General features: G+C 46.4%; 1 protein-coding gene across 2 annotated transcripts in view; it reads right to left on the reverse strand.

Annotated features, from left to right (window-relative positions):
• The window catches only part of DGKD (diacylglycerol kinase delta), a 114,741-nt gene that overhangs the window by 67,671 nt on the left and 25,481 nt on the right, over positions 1 to 21,589 (reverse strand). For both annotated transcript variants that reach the window (XM_018041036.1, XM_018041043.1), the window contains exons 2-3: positions 15,626 to 15,736; positions 13,704 to 13,784 (exon numbers count right to left, since the gene is read on the reverse strand). In XM_018041036.1, coding sequence (XP_017896525.1) covers positions 13,704 to 13,784; positions 15,626 to 15,736 — 192 coding nt within the window. The remainder of the gene's footprint in view (positions 1 to 13,703; positions 13,785 to 15,625; positions 15,737 to 21,589) is intronic.

Raw genomic sequence — 21,589 nt, forward strand, 5'->3', positions numbered from 1 at the left:
GCTCCCACGCCAGGCCCGCTGCGGGCGCTTTCAGCAATAAGAGAAGGGCTGAACGCAGCCCTGCCATCTAGGGTCTCACACCTGGCGGAGAAACACAAATCCCCAACATTCAGAGTCCCTGCCTCCTCCGGGACCCCGGAGTCGGGAAATCCCAAATGGCACTCAATCTCCCCCAGAAATGAAGCAAACCCGTAACTGCCCACGTCATGACACACACAGGCAGATGCCCCGGGTGCCTTCCCTGCAGCACGGAGCCTGGATCTCCCCTGCGAGCAGCCTCCACACCTGCCCAGCGCAGACCGTGCAGGGACCCAGAGCCCCTACCCACCAGCCCTGGGACTCAGGGTACCGCTCGGCCACACCAGAGAGCCCCGGGCAGTGCAGGGGTCACGGCAGGTGGGCGGCCAGCCTGACAGAGGTGCAGGTGCGGGGAGATGCCGCCCTCTCCAAGGGGGAAGCCGGGCGGGGAGCCTGTGATGCCCGCGTGCCCCCACCTGTGCTCGGCCATCTGCCTGCCCCCGTGTCCACCAGCAGCTCCTGTGCCCACTTCAGACGACACCCCTCTGTCCTACTGCCCTGAGAATCGTCACTAAACTGAATTTGGCTCTGACTCTGCCTCCCTCAGAGGGCCAGGGCCTCTGACAGCAAGCACCATGAAGTCGATATCTGAGGTGACAATTCCAAGGATGGAAGCCGCCACGCGGCCCTGGTGAGGAGCGAGCACGTGGAGCAGCTGCAGGCAGGGCACACGTCACGTGACCGTCAGGCCAGGGCAGGGCGCTCGCCAGCAAGCATCCATCACTGACAGCTCAGGGCCCATCTCCCTTCCGTACCGTTCCTAAACCATGCAGGACCAAGAGCGGTGCTGGCAACAAGGAGACCAGGGTCGAACTCCTCTGCCTGCCAGGCCCGGGTCCCCATCCACCTCCCTCACTGGCCACGGAAGAGGCCACCTGTCTGACCTGCTCACGCCCACCCTGTCCCCTCCTTCCCTGCAGCAGCCATGACAAAACCCACTAGCTTTACAGACCTTACTGGCTCGCAATCCATGTGGCAAAGGGCCCACCGCGGCCTGGAACATGCTTCGCCTCTGCCCTTGCCTGCCTCGCCCCCCTCCCAGGCTCGGCTCCCTCTGTCAGGAACCACTCTGACCCCAGACCCCTGACACTACTGCCCACGGCCCCCTCAGCCTCGGGTCTCCCCACATCCCCCCAGCCATGCTCCCCCAGCTGCAGCATCCTGACCCAGCTGCAGCCCGAGCTGTTTCCTTCTTGGCCTCTGGTCCTGACTGCCCAGCACCTGCCGCTCACCCGGGACTGTTCGGAGCGTGAAGGAAGCTCTCAGTGACACCAGCGCCCGTCCACACAGGGCTCTCGGGTGAAACCAGGGAGCAAACAGAGCTGACCTCCCTGGAGCGAGTCACTGTGACATGTAACTCTGGGCACCTACTGTGTGTCAGCAGTGGACAAACCTGACAAAAATCCCTTGCTCACAGACGGCGTTATGTTACAGCTTTTAACAAAAGAAACAAAAGCAGGTGGACTCAGAGCAGCAACGGGGAGGGATGGTGGGGGCGGGGTGAGGCTGGAGTCTCCCGGTGCCCCACTGCTTTGATTTGTTTCTGCTGCTTTCCAAAACTTCAAATGACTTTAAAGGAGGTGGTGACATTCCATCAAATGTTTATTAAAGTAGAACCCAGGTAGAACCCAATGATGGAACACTGACTTGAAGAAAAGAGGAAACGAAAGCACTAAACCCTAACTGTGCCCCAACTCCTGAACGCTCCAGAGCTCCAGGCTACTGCGGGAAGACGATAAAGAAGCCATGCAGGACTTGAAGGCAGCTGAAATCACTAAAGAGAGCCCAGAGATGGCGGATGGGGAGGGGGACAGCTGAAGTCCATGAAAACTTCCGGATATCCAAAAGCAAATGCAGGTGCTCAAAGGACAATCTCCTCCCGAGGCACGACAAAGATGAGGCCAAACAGGAAGCGTTTTTAAAATGCTTTCTTTATCAAACAAGAATAAGTCCAGATAACAATGAAGTAAAAAGAACAGGAAAGCTATGCTGGAATAGGGGTGAAAATCACACGTAGAAGCACTAAGAAATGCAATTAAATATGTATCAAATTATACAATTTGATAAACAGAATCAGAGAAAACAAACAACGCAGAAAAGCATGACAGACATGGAAGATGGAACGCGCATGCACGCACCCCTGCACGATCCCAAGGCCCCTGGCCCCTGCTGGACCCTGCAGCTCGTTTACCCGGCCTGCTGCTCGGAAGCGGAGCACCTGACGCCTCAGCCATCTCGCCCTGGGCCAAGCTGAGGGCACCCATGTCGCTGCCCACTCTCCACCCCTACCCCCTGAGCCAGGGGCCTGTCCTTCCTCTTCCTCTTCACCCTCCCCCTGGCAGCCAGAGAAAACCATTCCAATACTGCAGGTCTGGGACTCCCGCCAAGAGAAGCTGCCGAGTGGGCAGGCTGAAGGACTAGGTCCCAGACCCACTCCGCACCTGTGGTCTTTCTCCCCTGGGCCTCAGCAGGCTGCACAGCTCATCCTTCACCTCTCTGTACAGTCCGAACTATAGCCCCCACCGCACGACCTTCGCACATGCTAGGCCCTGGACCTAACCCATTCCAAAGTTCCTACAGGCACAGTTCTGACACACGTGCCCAAACTCACACGCTCTGTTCAGTTCAGGTGACTTTCCACTGATCACTCTTCAAGTCTCAGAACATCTCCTCCTCAGGGGCAGCCTTCCCCACCGTTCCACCAGGCCAGCGGGACCCGGCTTATCCTACTTCCCACGCAGCCTTACTTCCATACATACTCAGTCTCAGCCTGTAATTAGACCTCACTGTGAGTCACTGAGCCCCCTTGAATACAAGCTTGATGACAAACAGCCCTTCTCCATTTCTGCTCACCACTGAAAGTTATCACTGGGCATGGTATGTGGTCCCAGAGACCCTGTACAGAAAGATGTTGAAACAGTGAGAGAATGATTTTGCCGAACTCCCAGAGAACAAGACAAAGCACATGAACCAGAATTACAGAGAAAAGACCATTTTTCAAAGTTGGAAAACCAAAAACAGAGCCTGGAAACCAACAGGTTCTACATATCAAGACAAATTTGTGAGCAAAAAGCAATATTGCTCCGGACAAAGAGAGAATCCTACAAGATTTCAAACAGAAACATACAGATATCTTCAAAGATGGTAACAACATGAAGGCTAGTTTCCGATGCCTCCCCCGCAACGCCAGCAACAGAGAACAGTGTGCTGTTGGGAGGTGTCTGATGAGAAATACCGTGTTCTGGCTCCTTGGTGGAAAGCAGAGCATTCTCCATTATTTTACTTCCTTGTTGTTCAGCCCTTTCTCAATGTCTTAGTTTGAAAGGAACAACTGAGTAACTGGTGAAGCAAAGCACTGGGTAGCATGCGCTATGTGGCTCAACACTGTCTGATACAAAGCTTGACTAAAAAATGATGTCACCATTGTGGGCTGGCCATAAGCAGAGACGTCATGAGAAAATCTGTGCGCTGTGAATGTGTAAAAAATAAAAGGGAAAAATTCAGCACAAATCAGTATCAAAAACAAAGGTGAATGGTGCACATACCACTCACAAAAATGCAGAACAGAACAGAGGGACCAAGAAAGCATTAACTCACAATACAGTCAGGCACGGACACACAGCAGTCAGACATGCCAAAGTCCTGCCAAGCAGAAAATGCCTGAGGTTCACTGCTACTAGCAGACTGCTCCATACGGAACTAAAATAATTTCTAACAGTCTACTGTTTACAAGGATTAAATCTAAAATAACCAGGAAATATAAAGATAACAGTAAGGGTGGAAGAGGGAAGTAAGCATGTCAATTAAATTGTGAACAAAGGAAAGAAAGTATGGCAATATTAATATGAGACAGAGAACAGGTCATGGCAAAGATTAATCAGTATAAAAAAAAGAGGTGACTTTATTAATAGATAACTACTCAGTAATGAGGGTATTAACATTTACTTACATGCTTAAAAGAACTTCAAAAATAGAGCAGGTGAGAACTGTTAGAAATATGAGAAGAAAAGGATGCATTTGAAAGAGATTAACTCCTCACTATCAGTCTGTGGGAGATCAAGTGATAAAAGTAAGATCCTAAGAAGACTGAGCAACAAATTTCCTAAGTTGCAATAAAGACCAAATTTTATTCCCTGTAGTAAATACATTATCTTTCAAGTAAATGGGATCTAACATTTCTCACATTTCATAATGAGTGATCTTTTCTTTTTTAATTGAGGTATAGCTGATGCACAAAATTACATAAGTTTCAGGTGTACAACACAGTGATTCACAACTTTTAAAGGTTATATTCCATTTATAGTTATTATAAAATATTGGCTATACACCTTGTGTTGTTTGTATACAGTGAGTGATCTTAATGTCAGATACTTATAAATATCATGCAGTGACAAGATACAGAAAAAAACAAACTAGTGACATAGTGCCAATTCACAAACGGAAGCCAAAGAGGCTGAGAAGCTGAACAGAGCTTTTGAACACCACCACAGGGCTGGCGGAGACGATGGAATTCAGAAACCGACGGAGAACGAATAAACGCCGCGAATCCTAAGGACTAACCCACAGAAGCAGAGCAAGTGAAGACTGATCAGTCAGTCAGAAAAAGTGAAGCCCACATTCAAATCCGATCGACCACAAACTGGATTTAAGATGACCTGCTGCTCCTGTGCCCACCGGCCAGAAGCAGAGGATTAATAAATCCTCTCTTTGGGAAGAGACCACCATCCTGAGCCTAAACCTGTCTTCACTTTTCAGACAATGTCTGTCAACCAAGATTGACAGGTATTCCAGGAGGAAACACTAAGGGAACAAAAGCAAGAAAAAAGCCAGGCAATTAAAAAAAGACCCAGAGTAGAACCAGACGTTTTGAGTTTTCAGGCATGGACTTTGAAATATGCTTAATATTTTCAATGAAATTAAAGACAAGATCAAGGAGAGGGTTTTTTGGCATGGAACTTGAGCCCTTTTTTAAAAAATCAACTGAAAATTCTAGAGCTGAAAGAAAATAAGTGGAATTAAAAACTCACCAGACAGATTTAACAACAGACAAGAAACACTTAAGAACACAGAAGAAAGATAATAAAACACCTAGAATGAAGAAAACAGAAAATATTTTTCAAAGAGTACAAGAAACATAGAAGTCAGGGGAAAGAGGTAACAAAAAAGTCCCAGAAATAAGAAGAAAAAATAATGGGTAGGAGGCAACACTTGAAGAGCTAATAACCAAGACTTCCCCAAAACTGACAAGAGAAGGGGAACACAGCTACAGATTTCAGAACTGCCAGAACACTAAGCAAGATAAACACAGAGAACCATGCCTGGAAAAATCATAGTAAAACAGCACAATGCCAAAGGAAAAGAAAAATCTTAAAAATAGTTGGAAGGGGAGGGGAGGAGATACATTATCATGCAAGGGAAAACAATAGGACAAGTTATTACTTTTACTAAAAATAATAGAAGCTACAGTACAATGGAATGACATTTTTAGACTCCTGAAAGAAAATGACTGCCATGCTAGAACTGTATAACAAGCAAAAACATCCTTCAGAAAGATGAAATAAACAAAACAAAAATAGAAACCAACACTAAAGGAATATCAAAGAGAGTTTTTCACAGAAGAAATATTACCCCATATGGATCACAGAAATACAGAAAGAAATGAATGGCAACAGAAAAGGCAATGTTCATTGCAAACCTAAGTGACTGCTGACTGTACAATAATGTCCTGTGAAATTTCAAATATATGTAAAATTAAGATATATCACAAACCGCAGAAAGGTGAAAGGCAACTACAGAGAAGCTTCCTTTTCAAGTACCAGAAATTAATTTAAATTTCAAGAGCAAGGAAGAGTATGCGTGTTTAGCTGCTCAGTCATGTCTAACTCTCTGCGACTTTATGGACTGTGGCCGCCAGGATCCTCTGCCTATGGGATTCTCCAGGCAAGGATATTGGAGGGGGTTGCCATTTTCTTCTCCTGGGGATCTTCCAGACCCAGGGACTGAACCGGCATCTCTTGCGTCTCCTGCATTGCAGGCAGACTCTTTACCTCTGAGCCACTGGCTTCCCTTAATGAAGGGTATAGAGTCCAAAGGCTCTAAGATCTCTGCGTCGTCTGGGAAGCACTAATCTGGATGGGAAGTTAATAAGTCAAGGACATATTTTACAATGGGCAAAATAATATCACTAAAATATGTATATGAAATTAGAGAGGGGAGAAAATGAAATAATTCATCCATTTTAGAAAGAAAGATACAAAAAATATAAAATGTGAGACAAAGAGAAAACGAGTAATAATACACTGGATTTGCACCCCAATAAAGGAGTATCTAAAACTAAGCACAGATTAAACATAAACCAATGGAAGACATCACCCAATTAAATAATCCAACAGGCAATTTAAAAACCCATACAACTATATGCTACTTACAACCTTAAATATAAACAAAAAAGGTTTAAACTAAAAAGATGGAAAATTCTATACTATTACTTACAACTACTAACTGAAATAAAGGTACTGCAGCTAAAAGCAACATCAAAGTAAACTTTAAGGCAAAAAACATTAAAAGAAACAAAAGGTTTATTTCATAATAAAGGAGTCAATCTAGTAAGAATATAAAATAATCTTAAATTTGTATGCATTTAATAACAAGCCTGCAAATATATAAAGCAAAATTTAACAGGATGAAAGCAAAAACCAAGTAAGTCCACAGTCATAGTGGAAGATTTTAATAAATCTCACTCAATAGCTCAAGGACAAGCAGAAAAGCAAGTCAGAAGTTTATAAAAGATTTGAGGAAAATGATTAAATTTTGTCCTAATCAGCGTAAAACAACTACTGAGCGCAAATTCTGTTCAAACGCACATGGGACATTTGTGGAAACACACAGGTCAAAAGCAGACACAAAAGAATGTGAGTTCATTTACATCAACCATCTAAAACAGTCGACACAAACCCAGCATATCAGATGTAGGATGGTGGCTCCTCTGGAGGGGGCTAGGGGGACAACTGGGCAAGACCACTTAGGGGAGCTTCCCGGGGCCTAGACACATTCTACCACTGAATCTGGGTAGTGGCTGCAGAGGAAGCTCTGCCCACTCACTTGTGCGCTTTTCAGTTGGGAAATCTTTTTCAATCCTTAGAATTATTTACAATATACAAACTCGGTAAAGCAGAAATGCTGCTTTGACAAACTCCTTTGAAGAATTAGAGTAGTTAAAATATACCTTCAAAACAAATCTGTAAATTTTGTGATAAGGCTGGAAATAATTTCTAAATTATCCCATGTTAGATAATGGAAAGAAAAGAAGTATAACGGGAAAATGAGAAACATTTTTCCCTGACAACTTTTGCCTACTACTGGCGTATGAAACCTAGTTTTTAAGAAAGGGGGAAGGAGGGTAGGAGGGAACCACTAAAGCAAGCATAGCCAATGAGGGCAAACTTAGAGAAAGAGACAGGGGTAATTTTGAACCCTCCCAAATACAGAGCTGACTATCCAAAAGCACATACAGAATCAGCTCAAAAAGAAATTAATACAAATGGCCAAAGACTGTGAGAAACGTTCGACCTCACTCCATTTTTATCAAAGTGGCATAGATGTTATAAAATTTTAACAAATGGCATTTGTGAAAGAACAGAAACCACTTCATGACGTTTGACTCACAGAAGTTCTAAAAGCCATTTGGCAATAATATACTGAAAGCCTTTAAGTTTTCATAGATTAACATTAACATGTTTAATTATCGAAAACATTTCATGCTACTGCAGAGGCTGGGACATGAGGCTGACAAATCCCCTTTCTTCATGCTGCCATTATGCTCTCTGGCCTTCTAAGGGGTGATCCCACTTGAAGGTGAGAACGCAGAGGACTCTGTCTACTCTCATCTTCTGAGATTTCCCGTGGCCACAGCTCCAGCTTATCAAGAACCTAAAGCCACATCTGTGTCTCTAGCTGCATCCCAGCTTCACTTTGTTCTTAAACAGAAGGCAAGCAGACCCCTTTCCAGCTGCAAAAGTCTCCTTGCTAGCATTTCTTCCATCAAACCTGTATAAAAATCTCTGTTGTTGTTTAATCGCTAAGTCATGTCCCACTCTGTGTGGCCCCTTAGACTGCAGCCCGCCAGGCTCCTCGGTCCATGGCATTTCCCAGGCAAGAGTGCTGGAGGGGTTCGCCACTTCCTTCCCCAGAGGAGCTTCCCCGCCCAGGGATCAACACCACCCCCTGCCCTGTCTCCTGTGCTGGCAGGCAGGTTCCTTATCACTGAACCACCAGGAAAGAAAACTCTCTACTCTCCCCCAAATATTTCCTTCCATCTCCCATGGAAGACTCTTGTCCCTCAGGTCCTTATGTCTTTATGAGACAATTCTTTGACCATTTTAGGGAAAAAATTAAAATGGAGTCTTTGTTAATGTGGAGCAAAATTTACTCATTCTTTGCCAGATACAAAAGGTTCCCATCTGTTGGCTGACTCACGCTAACAGTGACTTTCACTGCCCAGTTGTTTGTATCAGGCACGCAATTTTAGTATAAGTTGTGGAATTCGGAAATTACTACTGGAATAGCTGGAAAACCAAATGAGATATTCCAGGAACTGAAGTAGCTTCTGGGCAAATACATTCATTCATTCTGCACTCACTTCCGCAAGCACATGGCACCAGGCACTGGCAAAGTCCAAGGCCAGGCCCTGCCTTCTAGGACCTGCACGCAGATTCCTACAGGGTGCTGCACGGGAAGGGACAGGTTCAGAGTTCAGACAGAAAACACTGCAGGAAGTTAGAAGTGGGGGAGTGCCCAGAACCTACCAACTCTCTGTGGAAGCGTGCCTCGGGGAACTGGGCACCAGTCAAGTGGCTCCAAACACTCCACCATGCATCCCCAAATTCCAGATGCCCTCACGGGTTGCTAAGGGCTGGGGGGTGGGGGGGTCTTCTTATCTTGGAGTATTTCTGGGGAGCCTCACTATTAAGCTTTAATGTCCTTTCAGTACATGCTCAAATGAAAAGCTAGTTTTTACAGCACTAACAAAATCTAAAGCAAATGTGAAAGAAACAGTGCCTCTGCCCCGAGGGCTGGGAATCATCCACGACTGCCCCCACAGGAACGAGCTCGGCATCTGGAAGTCAACTATTCGGCACCCGGAACACGTTTTCCCATAGCGACAGGGTATAAATCAGGGTTCATTCTCCAACCAGGCTGACAAAGTTCCACAGTAATTCACATCGTACCAGAGCACAGTGCCCTATTATTTTTATGGAGACATAATTCCTGTACAATTCAGCCTTTTACAGTATACAGCTCAGTGGTTTTCAGCATATTCATAAAGTTGTGCAACCATCACCACTATCTAATTTTAGAACATTCTGACACACACCCCCAACTAAAATCCGGTACCCATTAGCACTCCTTCGTCCAACAGCCCCTGGCCACCACTATCCACTGTCTACAGATTTGACTATTGTGCATTTCATGTATATGGGGTCATAAAATATGTGGTCTTTTGTGTCTGGCTTTTACTCAGTATATTTTCAAGGCCCATCTAAGCTGTAACATGTATCAGTACCTCATTTACTTTTCAAAAGCCTTTTAAAAGTTCACACTTTCTACCTCAAACAGGATTCTACTTCTAAGAACTTAAGCTATGGAAATAACCAGAAATATACAAAAGGATCTATTTATAAGTATACATTAAAGTGCTATTTAATAGGAAAAAAATACAATATAGGGACTGGTTAAACTTATACATTTAAATAAGATGGAATACTATGCAACATTAATAAGCAAGATTTTGAAGGATATCATAAGAAAAGCTCATTATTAAGTGAAGAAAGTAGGTTAAAAACTAAAACCCAGTTGGTGGGAATGACACCAATTAATATATATTATTAGGTATCTTTGAGTAATAGGAATATAGATGGTTTAAACTTCCTATGTTATTTATACACTTAAAAGTTTTCTTCAATAACTTGACCAAAAAAGCAATTAATCTTTAATAACATTTTTCTACTGGAAGTAAAAACAACTTTTAGAATATTGGAATGTGAACAGAAATACACTCAGAGTTAAATGCAGAGTCCCTAATGTTTTTTAATTATTGATATATATGAAAATAAGAAGAGTCAATTAATGTTATTTTTAAAAGTGAAAAGCAGAAAAGACAATAAATATAAACACAGAAACTGAATTAGGTAATAAAAAATGGAATTGTTGAATAATCTAAGAACCAGTTCTCTCTTTTTAAGAACAAGTTCTCTTAAAAGCAAAAAGAAAAAATGGGACTCAATCAAACGAAAACCTACAAGTTTTTTCACAGCAAAGAAAATCATAAACAAAATGAAAAGACAATCTAGACTAGAAGGAAATACCTGCACATGATACAACTGACAGGGGCTTAATCTCCAAAATATACAAACAGCTCATACAACTCAGTAACGAAAAACAAGCAACCCAATTGAAAAATGGTTAGAAGACCTAAACTGACATTTCTCCCAGAAGACATACAGATGGTCAAGAGGGACACGAAAAGATGCTCAAAATCACTAATTACTAGAGAAATGCGGATCAAAACTACAATAAGGTACTACCTCACCCTGGTCAGAATGCCCAGCATCAAAGGGTCTACAAGCGACAAGCGCTGGAGAGGCGTGGAGAAAAGAGACCTGCCAGGAGCAATGGAAACTGACGCGGCCCCCACGGTGAACACTATGAAGCTTCCCTGAAAACTGAAAGCAGACTCTCCATACAGTCCGGCAATCCCACTGCTGGGTGTAAATCTGGAAAAGACTAAAAAACTCTAATGTGAAAAGAAACATGCACCCCAATGTTCAAAGCAGCACTATTTACAATAGCCAAGACAGAGAAGGAAACTAAATGTCCAACAGCTGAAGGGATAAAGAAGTTGAGGTGTTCCATTCCACAACAATGAATATTACTTAGCCAAAAAGACTGGAATAATGCCTTCTGCAGCAACGTGGATGGACCCAGAGATTATCATACAAGTGAAGGAAGTCAGAAAGAGAAAACAAATACAGTGTGATATTGTTCACATGTAGAATCTAAAACATGACATAAATGAACATACCTACTAAACAGAAACAGACTCACATACATAGAGACCAGACTTGTGGTTGCCAAGGGACGGGGATGGTGGAAGAGGCATGGATTAGGAGTTGGGATTAGCAGATGCAAACTAGTATATATAAAATGAATAAAGCAAGGTCCTATTATATAGCACAGGAAACTATATTCAATATCCTGTGATACACCATAACGTAAAAAAATATGAAAAACATATATATATATATAGCTGAATCACTCTGCTGTACAGAAAAAATTAATGCAATATTATAAATCAACTTTACTGGAATACAATCCTTTTCAAAGTGAATAATGACAAAAAAAACAAAAGCTAAGCAAGTAAAATTAGAAGTGCGAATGGGAACCAACATAATATTGTAAAGCAATTATCCTTCAAATAAAAATAAAATTTTTTAAAAAAAGAAATGTGAAAGGGGATTCAACCAGAGACATTTATGTTTAAAGTGCAAATACATATTAGTAAATTAAAAGGTGTGGAGTAAGTGGGAAAGTAAATAACAAAAATGGATTAAAGAAGTTAAAAAGTTCCTATGATCAAAAACAAACCTTTTAGGTTTATTCAGAGTCTTATTATCTCCCTGAAAACCAAGTTCTCTCAAATTTTCAAGAAATTCTAAACTATAAAAATGTTCCAGAGCACAAAAAATCATGAAAAGTTACTAAATGAATCCTACGGGGCTGCTTGCACTCTGAAATCAAAACACAGCAAAACCTCCTACCGGAAGAGTTAAGCACACACATTCTTTCATAAGATTCTAAATCCAAAATTAGCTTGTACTACTCAAAATTATCAGGAACAATTTACTATTAAGAACTGTTCGAAGGGACTTCCCGGGTGCTCCCAATGCAGGGGGCCCGGGTTCAATCCTTGGTCAGGGAATTAGATCCCACATGCCACAACTAAGACCCAGCACAGCTAAAAAACAGAAAAGAAAAACCTGAAAGAAGTGTACAAATACTCAAAACCAAACTGATCATCGACAATAAATTATTGTTCAAAACACTCCAGTGAAATTCAGCACCTATTCCTATTAAACACTCTAAAAGCCACAAATCAAAGAACAACTCATTTACATAGTTTAAAATGCCTCTCCCCAGCCAGTAAGTAAAAATAAACTAATGCAGGAAAAGTAAAAATGGACCAAATAAAATGAGGACTAAAAGAGGCCATCAGGCAAGTCTGACTAGTTCAATAAGCCACAATGGAAAACCAAGAACAGTTAATTACACCAAAATAAAATAAGTAGAAGTTTAAACGGAGGAAGGAATATCCCATCTGGAGCAACAACTTAATCAATCCATAAACAAATAAATAAAATAAAACCTGAAAGTAACTGAAACTAACATTAACTCAAAATGTTGGACCCTAAACACGAAGAAAATAACCCACCTTGACTGAGTTACAAAAGAATTTTTAAAAATTGGGAAGCATACTGGCACCCCACTCCAGTACTCTTGCCTGGAAAATCCCATGGACAGAGAAGCCTGACAGGCTACAGTCCATGGGGTCGCAGAGAGTCAGACACGACTGAGTGACTTCACTTTCACTTTCACTGTATTTCTAGATAAAATTACTTAATAACATGAAGAAAAATATTTTAAAATACTCTATTCCTGTTATTAATATTAGAATCATACCTTACACAGTAGGTTCTAAAGTCATCCCTGAAGCCAAAATTGTAAAGTCATACAAGAAATGCTGTATAGACATTAAAAAATATAATGAACATTTAGACCAATCAACAGGGGAAGTGATCACCATAAATTGTCAAGAGAAAAAAAAATCAAACAGGTGTTTCATCAAAAGGATCAAATCAAAAGGATCACTGTCATCTCATGCTACAATGCTGCTCAAGAGACAGACATTTAGACGTAAAGATAATCACTCTGAAGTGAGCAGCTGGGTACCCCCAGCCTCACATGATTTTATGCATTTAGAACTTTTGCACAAAGTACAACATAATTTCTATATATGGGGGTGGGAAGGTTAAGTTTTAAAAAGAAAATAGGTATACTAAAATATTAACATTCTATTTTGAGGTGGCTAAATTACAGTTATTTTCTAATTGCTTCCATATTCTTTTCTGTATTTCCAAATTTTCTACAATGATCATGAAAAACAGTTCTCTGTGTACAACTGTTAAAGAAATATCAACATTCTATTTTGAGGTGGCTAAATTACGGTTATTTTCTAATTGCTTCCACATTCTTTCCTGTGTTCCCAAATTTTCCACGGCAATCCTGAAAAATGAATCTCTGTGTAAAACAGTTACAGAAATGCAAACTACAGTGTGTTTAAACAATTCATTTGGACCCTCTCATTCTTTTATGCTTACATGTGCCAAATTCTCGGTTTTTCTCCAGCCGCTGTACAATTTCGAACCTTGAACTCAAAATTTATCAGGAACTGCTCCAATCAGAGGGCAAAGGATGAAAAGTCTGAACTGCTCACACACACCCCATTCAAATTAAACAGGAAGACCAAAGGTGGCGGAGGAATCGAGAGAGGTGCGCGCCCACAGACTCACCGTAAAGCTGTTGTTGACGTTCTTGGTGCTGGACTCAGCCACACTGGCATCAGTCAGGTCCACCTCATCAAATATGATCGACTGGAATAACACAGGGGCCACAGTCAGAGGGGGCAAAGGCATGCCCGTCCCGGACTGCCCACCGCTCTCCCTCAACCCCAGCCAAGCGTGTGAGAACTACATGGACCCGAGTGACTCCACCCGACCCACTGCTGACGGCACACAGGGCTCACGGGGAAGCTCAAGACCTTTTCTAAGCCCAGGGAGCTCCCTAGTGACCGGCACCAGTGAAGTCAGAGACACGTCCTCCCATGAGTCCACCTGAGAGCAGGGTCCAGAGGGGAGGTCCTCTGTCCTCTCAGCTTTCCTCTCTCCACCTTGCGCGCTTGGGGAGAAAGGTATTGGCCAAAATGAACGATTCTAGGGGAGGACAGACTGACCCCAACAGAAGGGACCCAGCCATGAAAGAAAACAAAGAGGCACGGCAGAGACGATCTAGTCCCAGAGAGAAAAGAGGGTCTAGAAGCAGGCCTGGGACACGCCCCTCCCCATTCTACTCTCCCCGCCAAGGCCCCCTGTCACAGCCCCCCAGCTCCTGCTACCCTTACTGCCCCCTCTGGAGGAAACACTAGCAACTTAGAAAAGACTCAGCCTTTTAAGTAACTCCCCCCCCCCCGCCCCCTGAACTAAAATAACTATACGAGTCATTTTTTTTAAATGAAGGATGTGGTCAGAATCCTTTCTAAACAAGTTACTCTGTACAGTTTCAGATTTTAATGTACTAACTCACTAGGGATATATCTCAAAATGCAAATTACTCAGATCCCAGTATTTTTATTAATACTACTAAAATGTTAGCATCTGAACACAAAGACTGGTGTTCAGAACACCAAAAACTAGGTTTATAGACACACTAGTGCCTAAAGTGTGCCACACCACAGTCGCCTAAGCCAGGCAGTGACTCAGAGACTCTCAACAGCTCCTCCTCTGTCACTGGCGTCTGCCTGGTGATTCCAGCTATAAATCTTACAAAGATGACACACGGGAGGAATGATCATGGCTAGAAAGCCCAGAGACAGCTTCTCTTCACACACCAAAAAGCCCAATACACTTTAAGCATATTTTTAGTTAGCTTCACAGGTATATACACTTGTCTCCAAAGTCATCAAGTTGCACACATTAAGTTTCTATACAGTGTTTATAAAACTGTTTTGAAAAAAGAGAAAAAAAAGGTCTTCCCTGGTGTAGGTACAGTGGCTAAGAAGTGCCCTGCCAATATGGGGGACATGGGTTCCATCCCTGGTCTGGGAAGATTCCACATGCCATGGGGCGACTAAGCCCATGGACCACAAATGCTGAGCCCATATCCTGCAACTAAGGAAGCCGAGGGCCTAGAGTCTGTGCTCTGCAACAAGAGAAACCCCCGCAATGAGACGCCGAAGAACCGCAATGAAGAGGAGCCCCCACTCACTGCAGCCAGAAAAAGGCCCTGCAAAGCAACAGAGACCCAGTGCGGCCAAATGCAAAAAACAATCATCATCATCCATTTTTTTAATGATTAAAAAAAAATACAGAAAACTTGGGAAAAAAATAGATTTTTAGGCCAAAATAAGAGGGTTTTTAAGCCAGTGATCCCCAATCTTTCCAAAAGAACAATGTCTACTTGTAACACGGTTACTTCTGTGACCTTTCCCTCCCCATATCTCCCCACTGGTGACCTATGACATTAAAGAGAAAGGAAATGAATTAGAAAAATCAATGTTCACAAGACATAAGACCCAGCACCCCAGAGGCTCACAAAACGCGCTCGGAACATGAGATCTAGAATCAAAGGTCTTTCCCCAGGGAGGACCCGGAACCCAGCTCTCCCTGCAGCTTCTCTGGAGGTTTCCTCTCGACAAGCGTCCTCCACTGAATCTCACCTTGGCAGTTTTTGCATAGTACAGCGTCCGCCCTCGAAGCTTGAAGTATCTTCGTTTTGATCGTTGGAATGAATTGTTCTGTTTGGTCAGCATCCCCTCTTTGATGATGGTCTGGAAGCACAGAAAAGGATTCATGAGCGTGTGTTTTCACGGTGCTGCGCTTATCCACTGACAGCCCAGAGTATCTGTGTGTGTCTCTAATGGGCTGACGGCCTAACAGAAGAACTATTGCTCACCCTCTGTGCAAACCCCAACCTATGGACAAGCTGAGTGGGCACTGGGTGGAGGCTGACCCTATCCTCCAGGGGGCGATGGCCTGCCTGAGCAGCGGGGAGGCGGGGCCAAAGGCCCAGGTGTGCCCAGCGCGTGCCCTGGGTGGGGGTCGGCAGAAGGGGGAGAGGGCACGTAGGACGGGCGTCAGGAGCTGGGCCCATGTTCTCCAGCCTCAGCGCTGGGTAGTTCTCAGCTGTTTTCGTCCTCCGTGCTCTCTGGCCTCCTGCCATTTCTCAGGAGCCGGCTGCCAAAACTGTCGATGCAGCTTGCTACGGGGTTCAGCACGGCCTAGGCCTACCCCTCTTCGGCCCTCGGCCCTGTGCATGGGCCAGGCGTGACCCACACTGCGACACAGAGAGGTGCCACTAGCAACGTCACTGAGACGCCTCCACCCCCAAATCTGACCAGCCTGCCACCGAGGCAGGAGTGCAGAGAGAAGCATGGGGTGAAGGGCAGTCCGTTCGGCTCAGCACACACACCCAGAACAGGGCAGCGTCCTAGACCCTGAGCCCGGAGCTGCACCACTTACAAGCCAAGTGCTCAGGGTCCTGCCTGGTCACCAGATGTGCTGGACCACTTGGAGCGGCCAACAGTCAAAACTAAGCAGCAAGGTGCCCTGACACCGGAGCCGGGCTCCCAACGAGAGCTAAGCCCGGCATCTCCCGGTGCAGCAGAGGCAGGACGCGCAGAAACGCTGCTCGAGGACAAGGACAGCCGTCCAGAGAAGCTGCTCGTCACAGCACCTAACCCTGTGCAGCTCTGCACTTTAGGTCACTTTTAAATGGCTGTACGAAGCACCTGGACACCTGCGGCCACTGAAGACAACGTAAGATGAAACGACACAGAAACCCTACATCACCTGAACACATCAGAGGCGAGACCTGGTCACTGCTGTCTATCCGTCCCTCCATCAGCCAGCTCCTAACAGGGGAGGCAACAGAACCCGGGAGGTACTGCTGCTCCCCACAGGCGAATGCTGGAGACAGCGCCCCCACCCCGGGCACGTGTGCGCACACACCCCCTCACACCCTACCAGCGCCTGGCCGTGCACAGGTCCACCCGAGAGCCCCGCTCCCTCGGGGCTGGCCTAGCAGTACAAACAGCAACCTCTCCAACGCCCGAGAGGATCAACTCTGGGAGAAAGCTAGCAAGGAACGGCTGCACTTATCCTGGGGCGGGAGCCCTCACTGTTATCTCTGAGGAGGTCACCCACCCCTCTTCCAGGTCACTGAGGAGAGATGAACACAGCATGGCCTGACGATGCGGAAGAGACACGGGCTGGCCCGTGGCGGAGAGAAAGCCTCCTGACCGAGGAGCTTCAGGTAGAAACCGGCCTGCACTACGGAAGGACTGCCGGGTTGCGTCCGAGGATTCTTTTCAGACCCAAGTGCACACGTGGATGCTATTTCAATATGCTCTTCAAAGACAGGCCACTGCGTCCGTGCCCGGCGGTGCAGACCCACGATACCTGCACCACCCACCCCCCCGAGGCGAGCCTCTGCTCGGGACCCCACAGATCCCGCTCACAGACCCAGGCACCTCTCCTAGCCCCAAAACATCTTCCTTACCTCTGCAGGGGAAGCAATCGCCTCCATCTCTTTCGCAAATGCAAAAAGAAAAAGGAAAAAAATTCTAAAAGACAACAAAATCACAGGCCGAGACCCAGAAAAGTTAAAAGAAGTTCTTTTTAAAGGATAAATGCTCGAGTATTTTTCTTGCATCTCCCGCTACACATGCCACACATAAAAGAAAAGCAAAATTAAAACAAACACACTCCAACACACACACACACACACACACACACACACACACACACACACACACATCTTTCAGAGAGCGGATGAGAGCTGCGATCTCGGGCTACCCAAGGAGAGCTGTCGTTCTATTTATAGAACAAGAGTGCTCAGAAAAAGACTCTGGTGGGTTTCAGCGGAAGGGCTGGGGAAAAGATAAAGACCAGTATTTCTTTGAAGCTTTCTCAGAAACTGCATTTCTTCTCACATTTGCTGCTCGTGAGGACTATAGATATGCTGCAGAATATTTTTAACACTCAGTCAAAAGCAATGAACTAAATAAAAGTGGTCAAGAAAAGCACACCCCTGACTAATCAGCTGTGCTTTGCATTTGGCAGCCGGTAAGTGGCACCCACAGGAAACGGCTCAGCTCGCACGGCTCCGCACGCCCACTCGAGCAGAGGACCAGGAGTCCAAACCCAGACCTGAGAGGCCAGGCTCTAAGCACCGCTTTGTCAAGTTCTCGCACAGGCGACAGGGCCAGTTCTGTCCTTCGAGCTGTCCAGGGCATCTCCCTCACCCTCAGGGACAGGGAGGACTGGGCTGCAGCACACATGGGTGGGTGCTGAGGATCTGAGCAGAAAGGGAGCACTGGGCCCAGGTCCAAAGGGAGGACACCAGTCCTGGCTAGGCTCTGGGGGTGGGGAGTGGGGGGTGGAGAACCCGGCAGGGTATTCAGCCTGTGCCAAAGCATGGCCCTGGGTGCCACAGCCACCCACTGACCCCCAGAGAGGTGCACAACCCCAGGTGAGACAGCACCTGCCACAGGGAAGGCTTGAGTCTGCAGTCATCCTGCTCAGGAGCCAGGGGCGGCTAAGGCAGCTCTGGAAATGCCCTCCAAATGTACCAACAAGCAGGCGGAGATGGCGAGAGCAGGCCTGCCTATGGGACTCGGTGCTCCCAGTCCTAGGGAGTCAACCCCTCTGCAAAGGCAGTGGAACGCCTTCCCTCGCCTCCCCCACACCCTCCCCAGACAAGCAGCAGCCACCACTCCGCCGGCTCCAGGGACAGCTCAGACCAGGGGAGGACAGAGCACACAGGGTGCCGGGAAGGGAGTACATCCTGCTGGAGAGGGCGGCCCAGAGCTGGTCTGAGCGGGCAGGGCAGAGGTGTCCACAGCCCGCGGAGGGCTGCAGACAGAGCCCGCAGGGTTGATAGCTGACTGGGGCCCCACCAGCTCCCTGAGGGCACACTGTCGGTCACGGGGCCCCGGATCAGGGGGGTGGTTTCTCAGGCTGCAGAGTTTAGAAGGACGATCTGGGCCACCATGTGGAAGGCAGGAGGTGAGAGTGAAACCAGAAGGCAGGCAGAATCCTCCACTCTTACAGGATGGCAGCCGGCAGTGAGCGGCATCTGGGAGGAAGGAGTCATGGTCACGGACATGAGAGTGTTCAGAGGACTCACCACAGATGGGACGATGGGGGCGACCCCAGGGGCCTCCTGGAGGAGGATGTGCCTCGTCTTGGACACAGCGACTCTGAGGCCCGGGAAGGCCAGGGGAGCCGTGAAGAGGACCGGCGGCAGACCGTGCAACAGGGGCGCGTGAGAAGGTTCAGCGGGAGACGCCGTAGAGGCGCTCCTTTCGGGAAAGGAGGGGGAGAAGAGGCCCAGGGCACCGAGAGGGCCAGGACACCGACGTCGGGTGCAGGGGGGAGCTGGGGGTCTGAAAAGGAGGACAGGGAAGAAGTGGCACGAAGCTGAGGAGCAGAGGAGAGAAGGCATCCAGGGGGCCTCAGGGACGCTGGCTGGGGGGGTGCAGGGGCTGGGAGAAGCCCGAGGCGGCGGCCACCGGGAGTCACCAAGGACCCGCCGGGGCAGGCGCGGGCCCCGACCGGGCGGATGCCAGACCAAAGCGCGGTGAAGGCCACTCGGACGGAAGGAAGCGAAGATGGCAGGCTGGTTTTTTGTTTTTTAATTTCTATATACCTTAACTTTTTATGAGCATGGAGTCATATTGTACACTCCCTGCTTGATCTTCCTATTCTTTCTGTCATCATGTGTTATCAACAGCCTTCCATATTAGTAAATGCATCTCTGTCTGCTACAGAGTTTCTCACAGTAGTGAAAAGCGTAAATCATTCAACACACTCCCACGGCTTGAACATTTAGAACGCTTCCTGCTCAGCACCGACAGCAAGGCTTCAAAGACTACTGCCGCAAGAGGAGTATCTGCACATGTCCTGAGCTACTCCTTAGAACCAAGAACCAGAAAGAGAACTTGGGGGTCAAAGCTCAGATGGCCACAGGGCTGAAGGCATGACAGGCAACCACAGGTGGCGGGGGAGACACTAGTCAGTGGACCGGCACAGGTCATCATCCGAGGGGAAGGTGCCACGGGCCCCCACCTCACACACCACACGCAAGTCAGCAGAGTCGGTGCAGAAGGTGAAACTTGAAAAGCTTCAGTAGACAGCACAGGACCATTTCTCTAGGACCTTAGGACTGGAAAAAGATTCTCAAACAGGACTTTTAAATACTAAACATAAAGCATAAGGTCTCTAAAACCAACTTCATTCCCACCGAGAACCTCTGGTCATCGGACACCTTACAAAGAAACGGAAGAGAGAAACCACATCGGGGAGAAGATACATGAAGTACACAGCCAGAGAAGATGTCCAGAATATTCTAAGCAGCCCTGCAAAAGGACAGCAAGAAGAGGCTGCTAAGCGGAAAAGCGGCAGAAAGCATGAACCGTGGGGATGCTAAGTCGAATGATGACTAAATAAGATGCTGAACTGCAGGAGGCTGGGCAGAAGAGACCCTGGGAGGGGGCATCCGCATGCCCCACCGTGGGGCGGGGGGAGTCACGCACACGTGTCACCACTTGCACCACAGCCTACATTTATGTGGTGTGCAAACAGAAAGGGACAAACCAGGCTAATAAAAGGATGGACGTGAGAGCTCAAGCAGAGCTCTGCTGATGCTGTCATTGTGTTGTCAGTGCAAGAATTTTCGCAGTTTCCTGACCACCCTGCCTGAGGCAGAGGGCTGCAAGCAGGCAAGGAGAGAAAGGGTGAAGAGGATGAAATAAAAGAAGAAAGGACTGGAAAACTAGCCACTAGCCACATGTTCACTTCAGCCATCTATTTGTCCTTCAACATTCTTCATCCTTCCAAAAAAAAATAATATTACACAAACCTATGTTAGGCAACACCATCCAAAATTCAAAGTCCAAAAAAAAAAAAAAGAAAGTGGGGATACTAGCATAAAAAGTTAATATGTAGAACTATTAAAATGTCTCTGGGGACTTCGGCGGCGCAGTGGACGGGGATCCTGCCAGTGCCGGAGACACGGGCTCGACCTCTGGTCTGGGAAGATTCCACGTGCCGCAGAGCGACGAAGCCACAGCTCCCAAGCCCGCGTGCTGCAGTCACGACGCCCGCACGCCTGGAGTCTGTGCTCCACGACCAGAGAAGCCGCCGCAAGGACGAGCGCCCTCACGCACTGCGGCCAGAGAAAGCCCGTGCGCAGCAGCAGAGACCCAGCGCAGCCAGAAGGTCTTCCTTTTAAATGGCTTCCTTAGGGCCTCCTTGGTGGTCCAGTGGCTAAGAACTCCGAGTTCCCAAGGCAGAGGGCCCTGGTTCAATCCCTGGTCAGGGAACTAGATACCACACACTGCAACTAAGACCTCCTGCAGTAAAATAAATAAATATTTTTTACAATAAATAAATAAATAAGTGGCTTCCTTAAAAAAAAAAGTTTTTAGGACTTCCCTGTCGGTCCAGCGGTCAGGACTCTGCGTGCGTTCTCACTGCCAGGGCAGCTGAGATTTCACAAGCCGCACAATCCAGCCAAAAACATAACTAAATAAAAATAAAATAAAATGTTTCCATGAAGAAGCTAGTAAAATGTGTTACTTTAAATTTGCACATCACTTGAAATTTTCATGAGCATTTTC

This window comes from Capra hircus, chromosome 3 (assembly GCF_001704415.2).
Source record: "Capra hircus breed San Clemente chromosome 3, ASM170441v1, whole genome shotgun sequence".
Lineage (NCBI taxonomy): Eukaryota > Metazoa > Chordata > Mammalia > Artiodactyla > Bovidae > Capra > Capra hircus.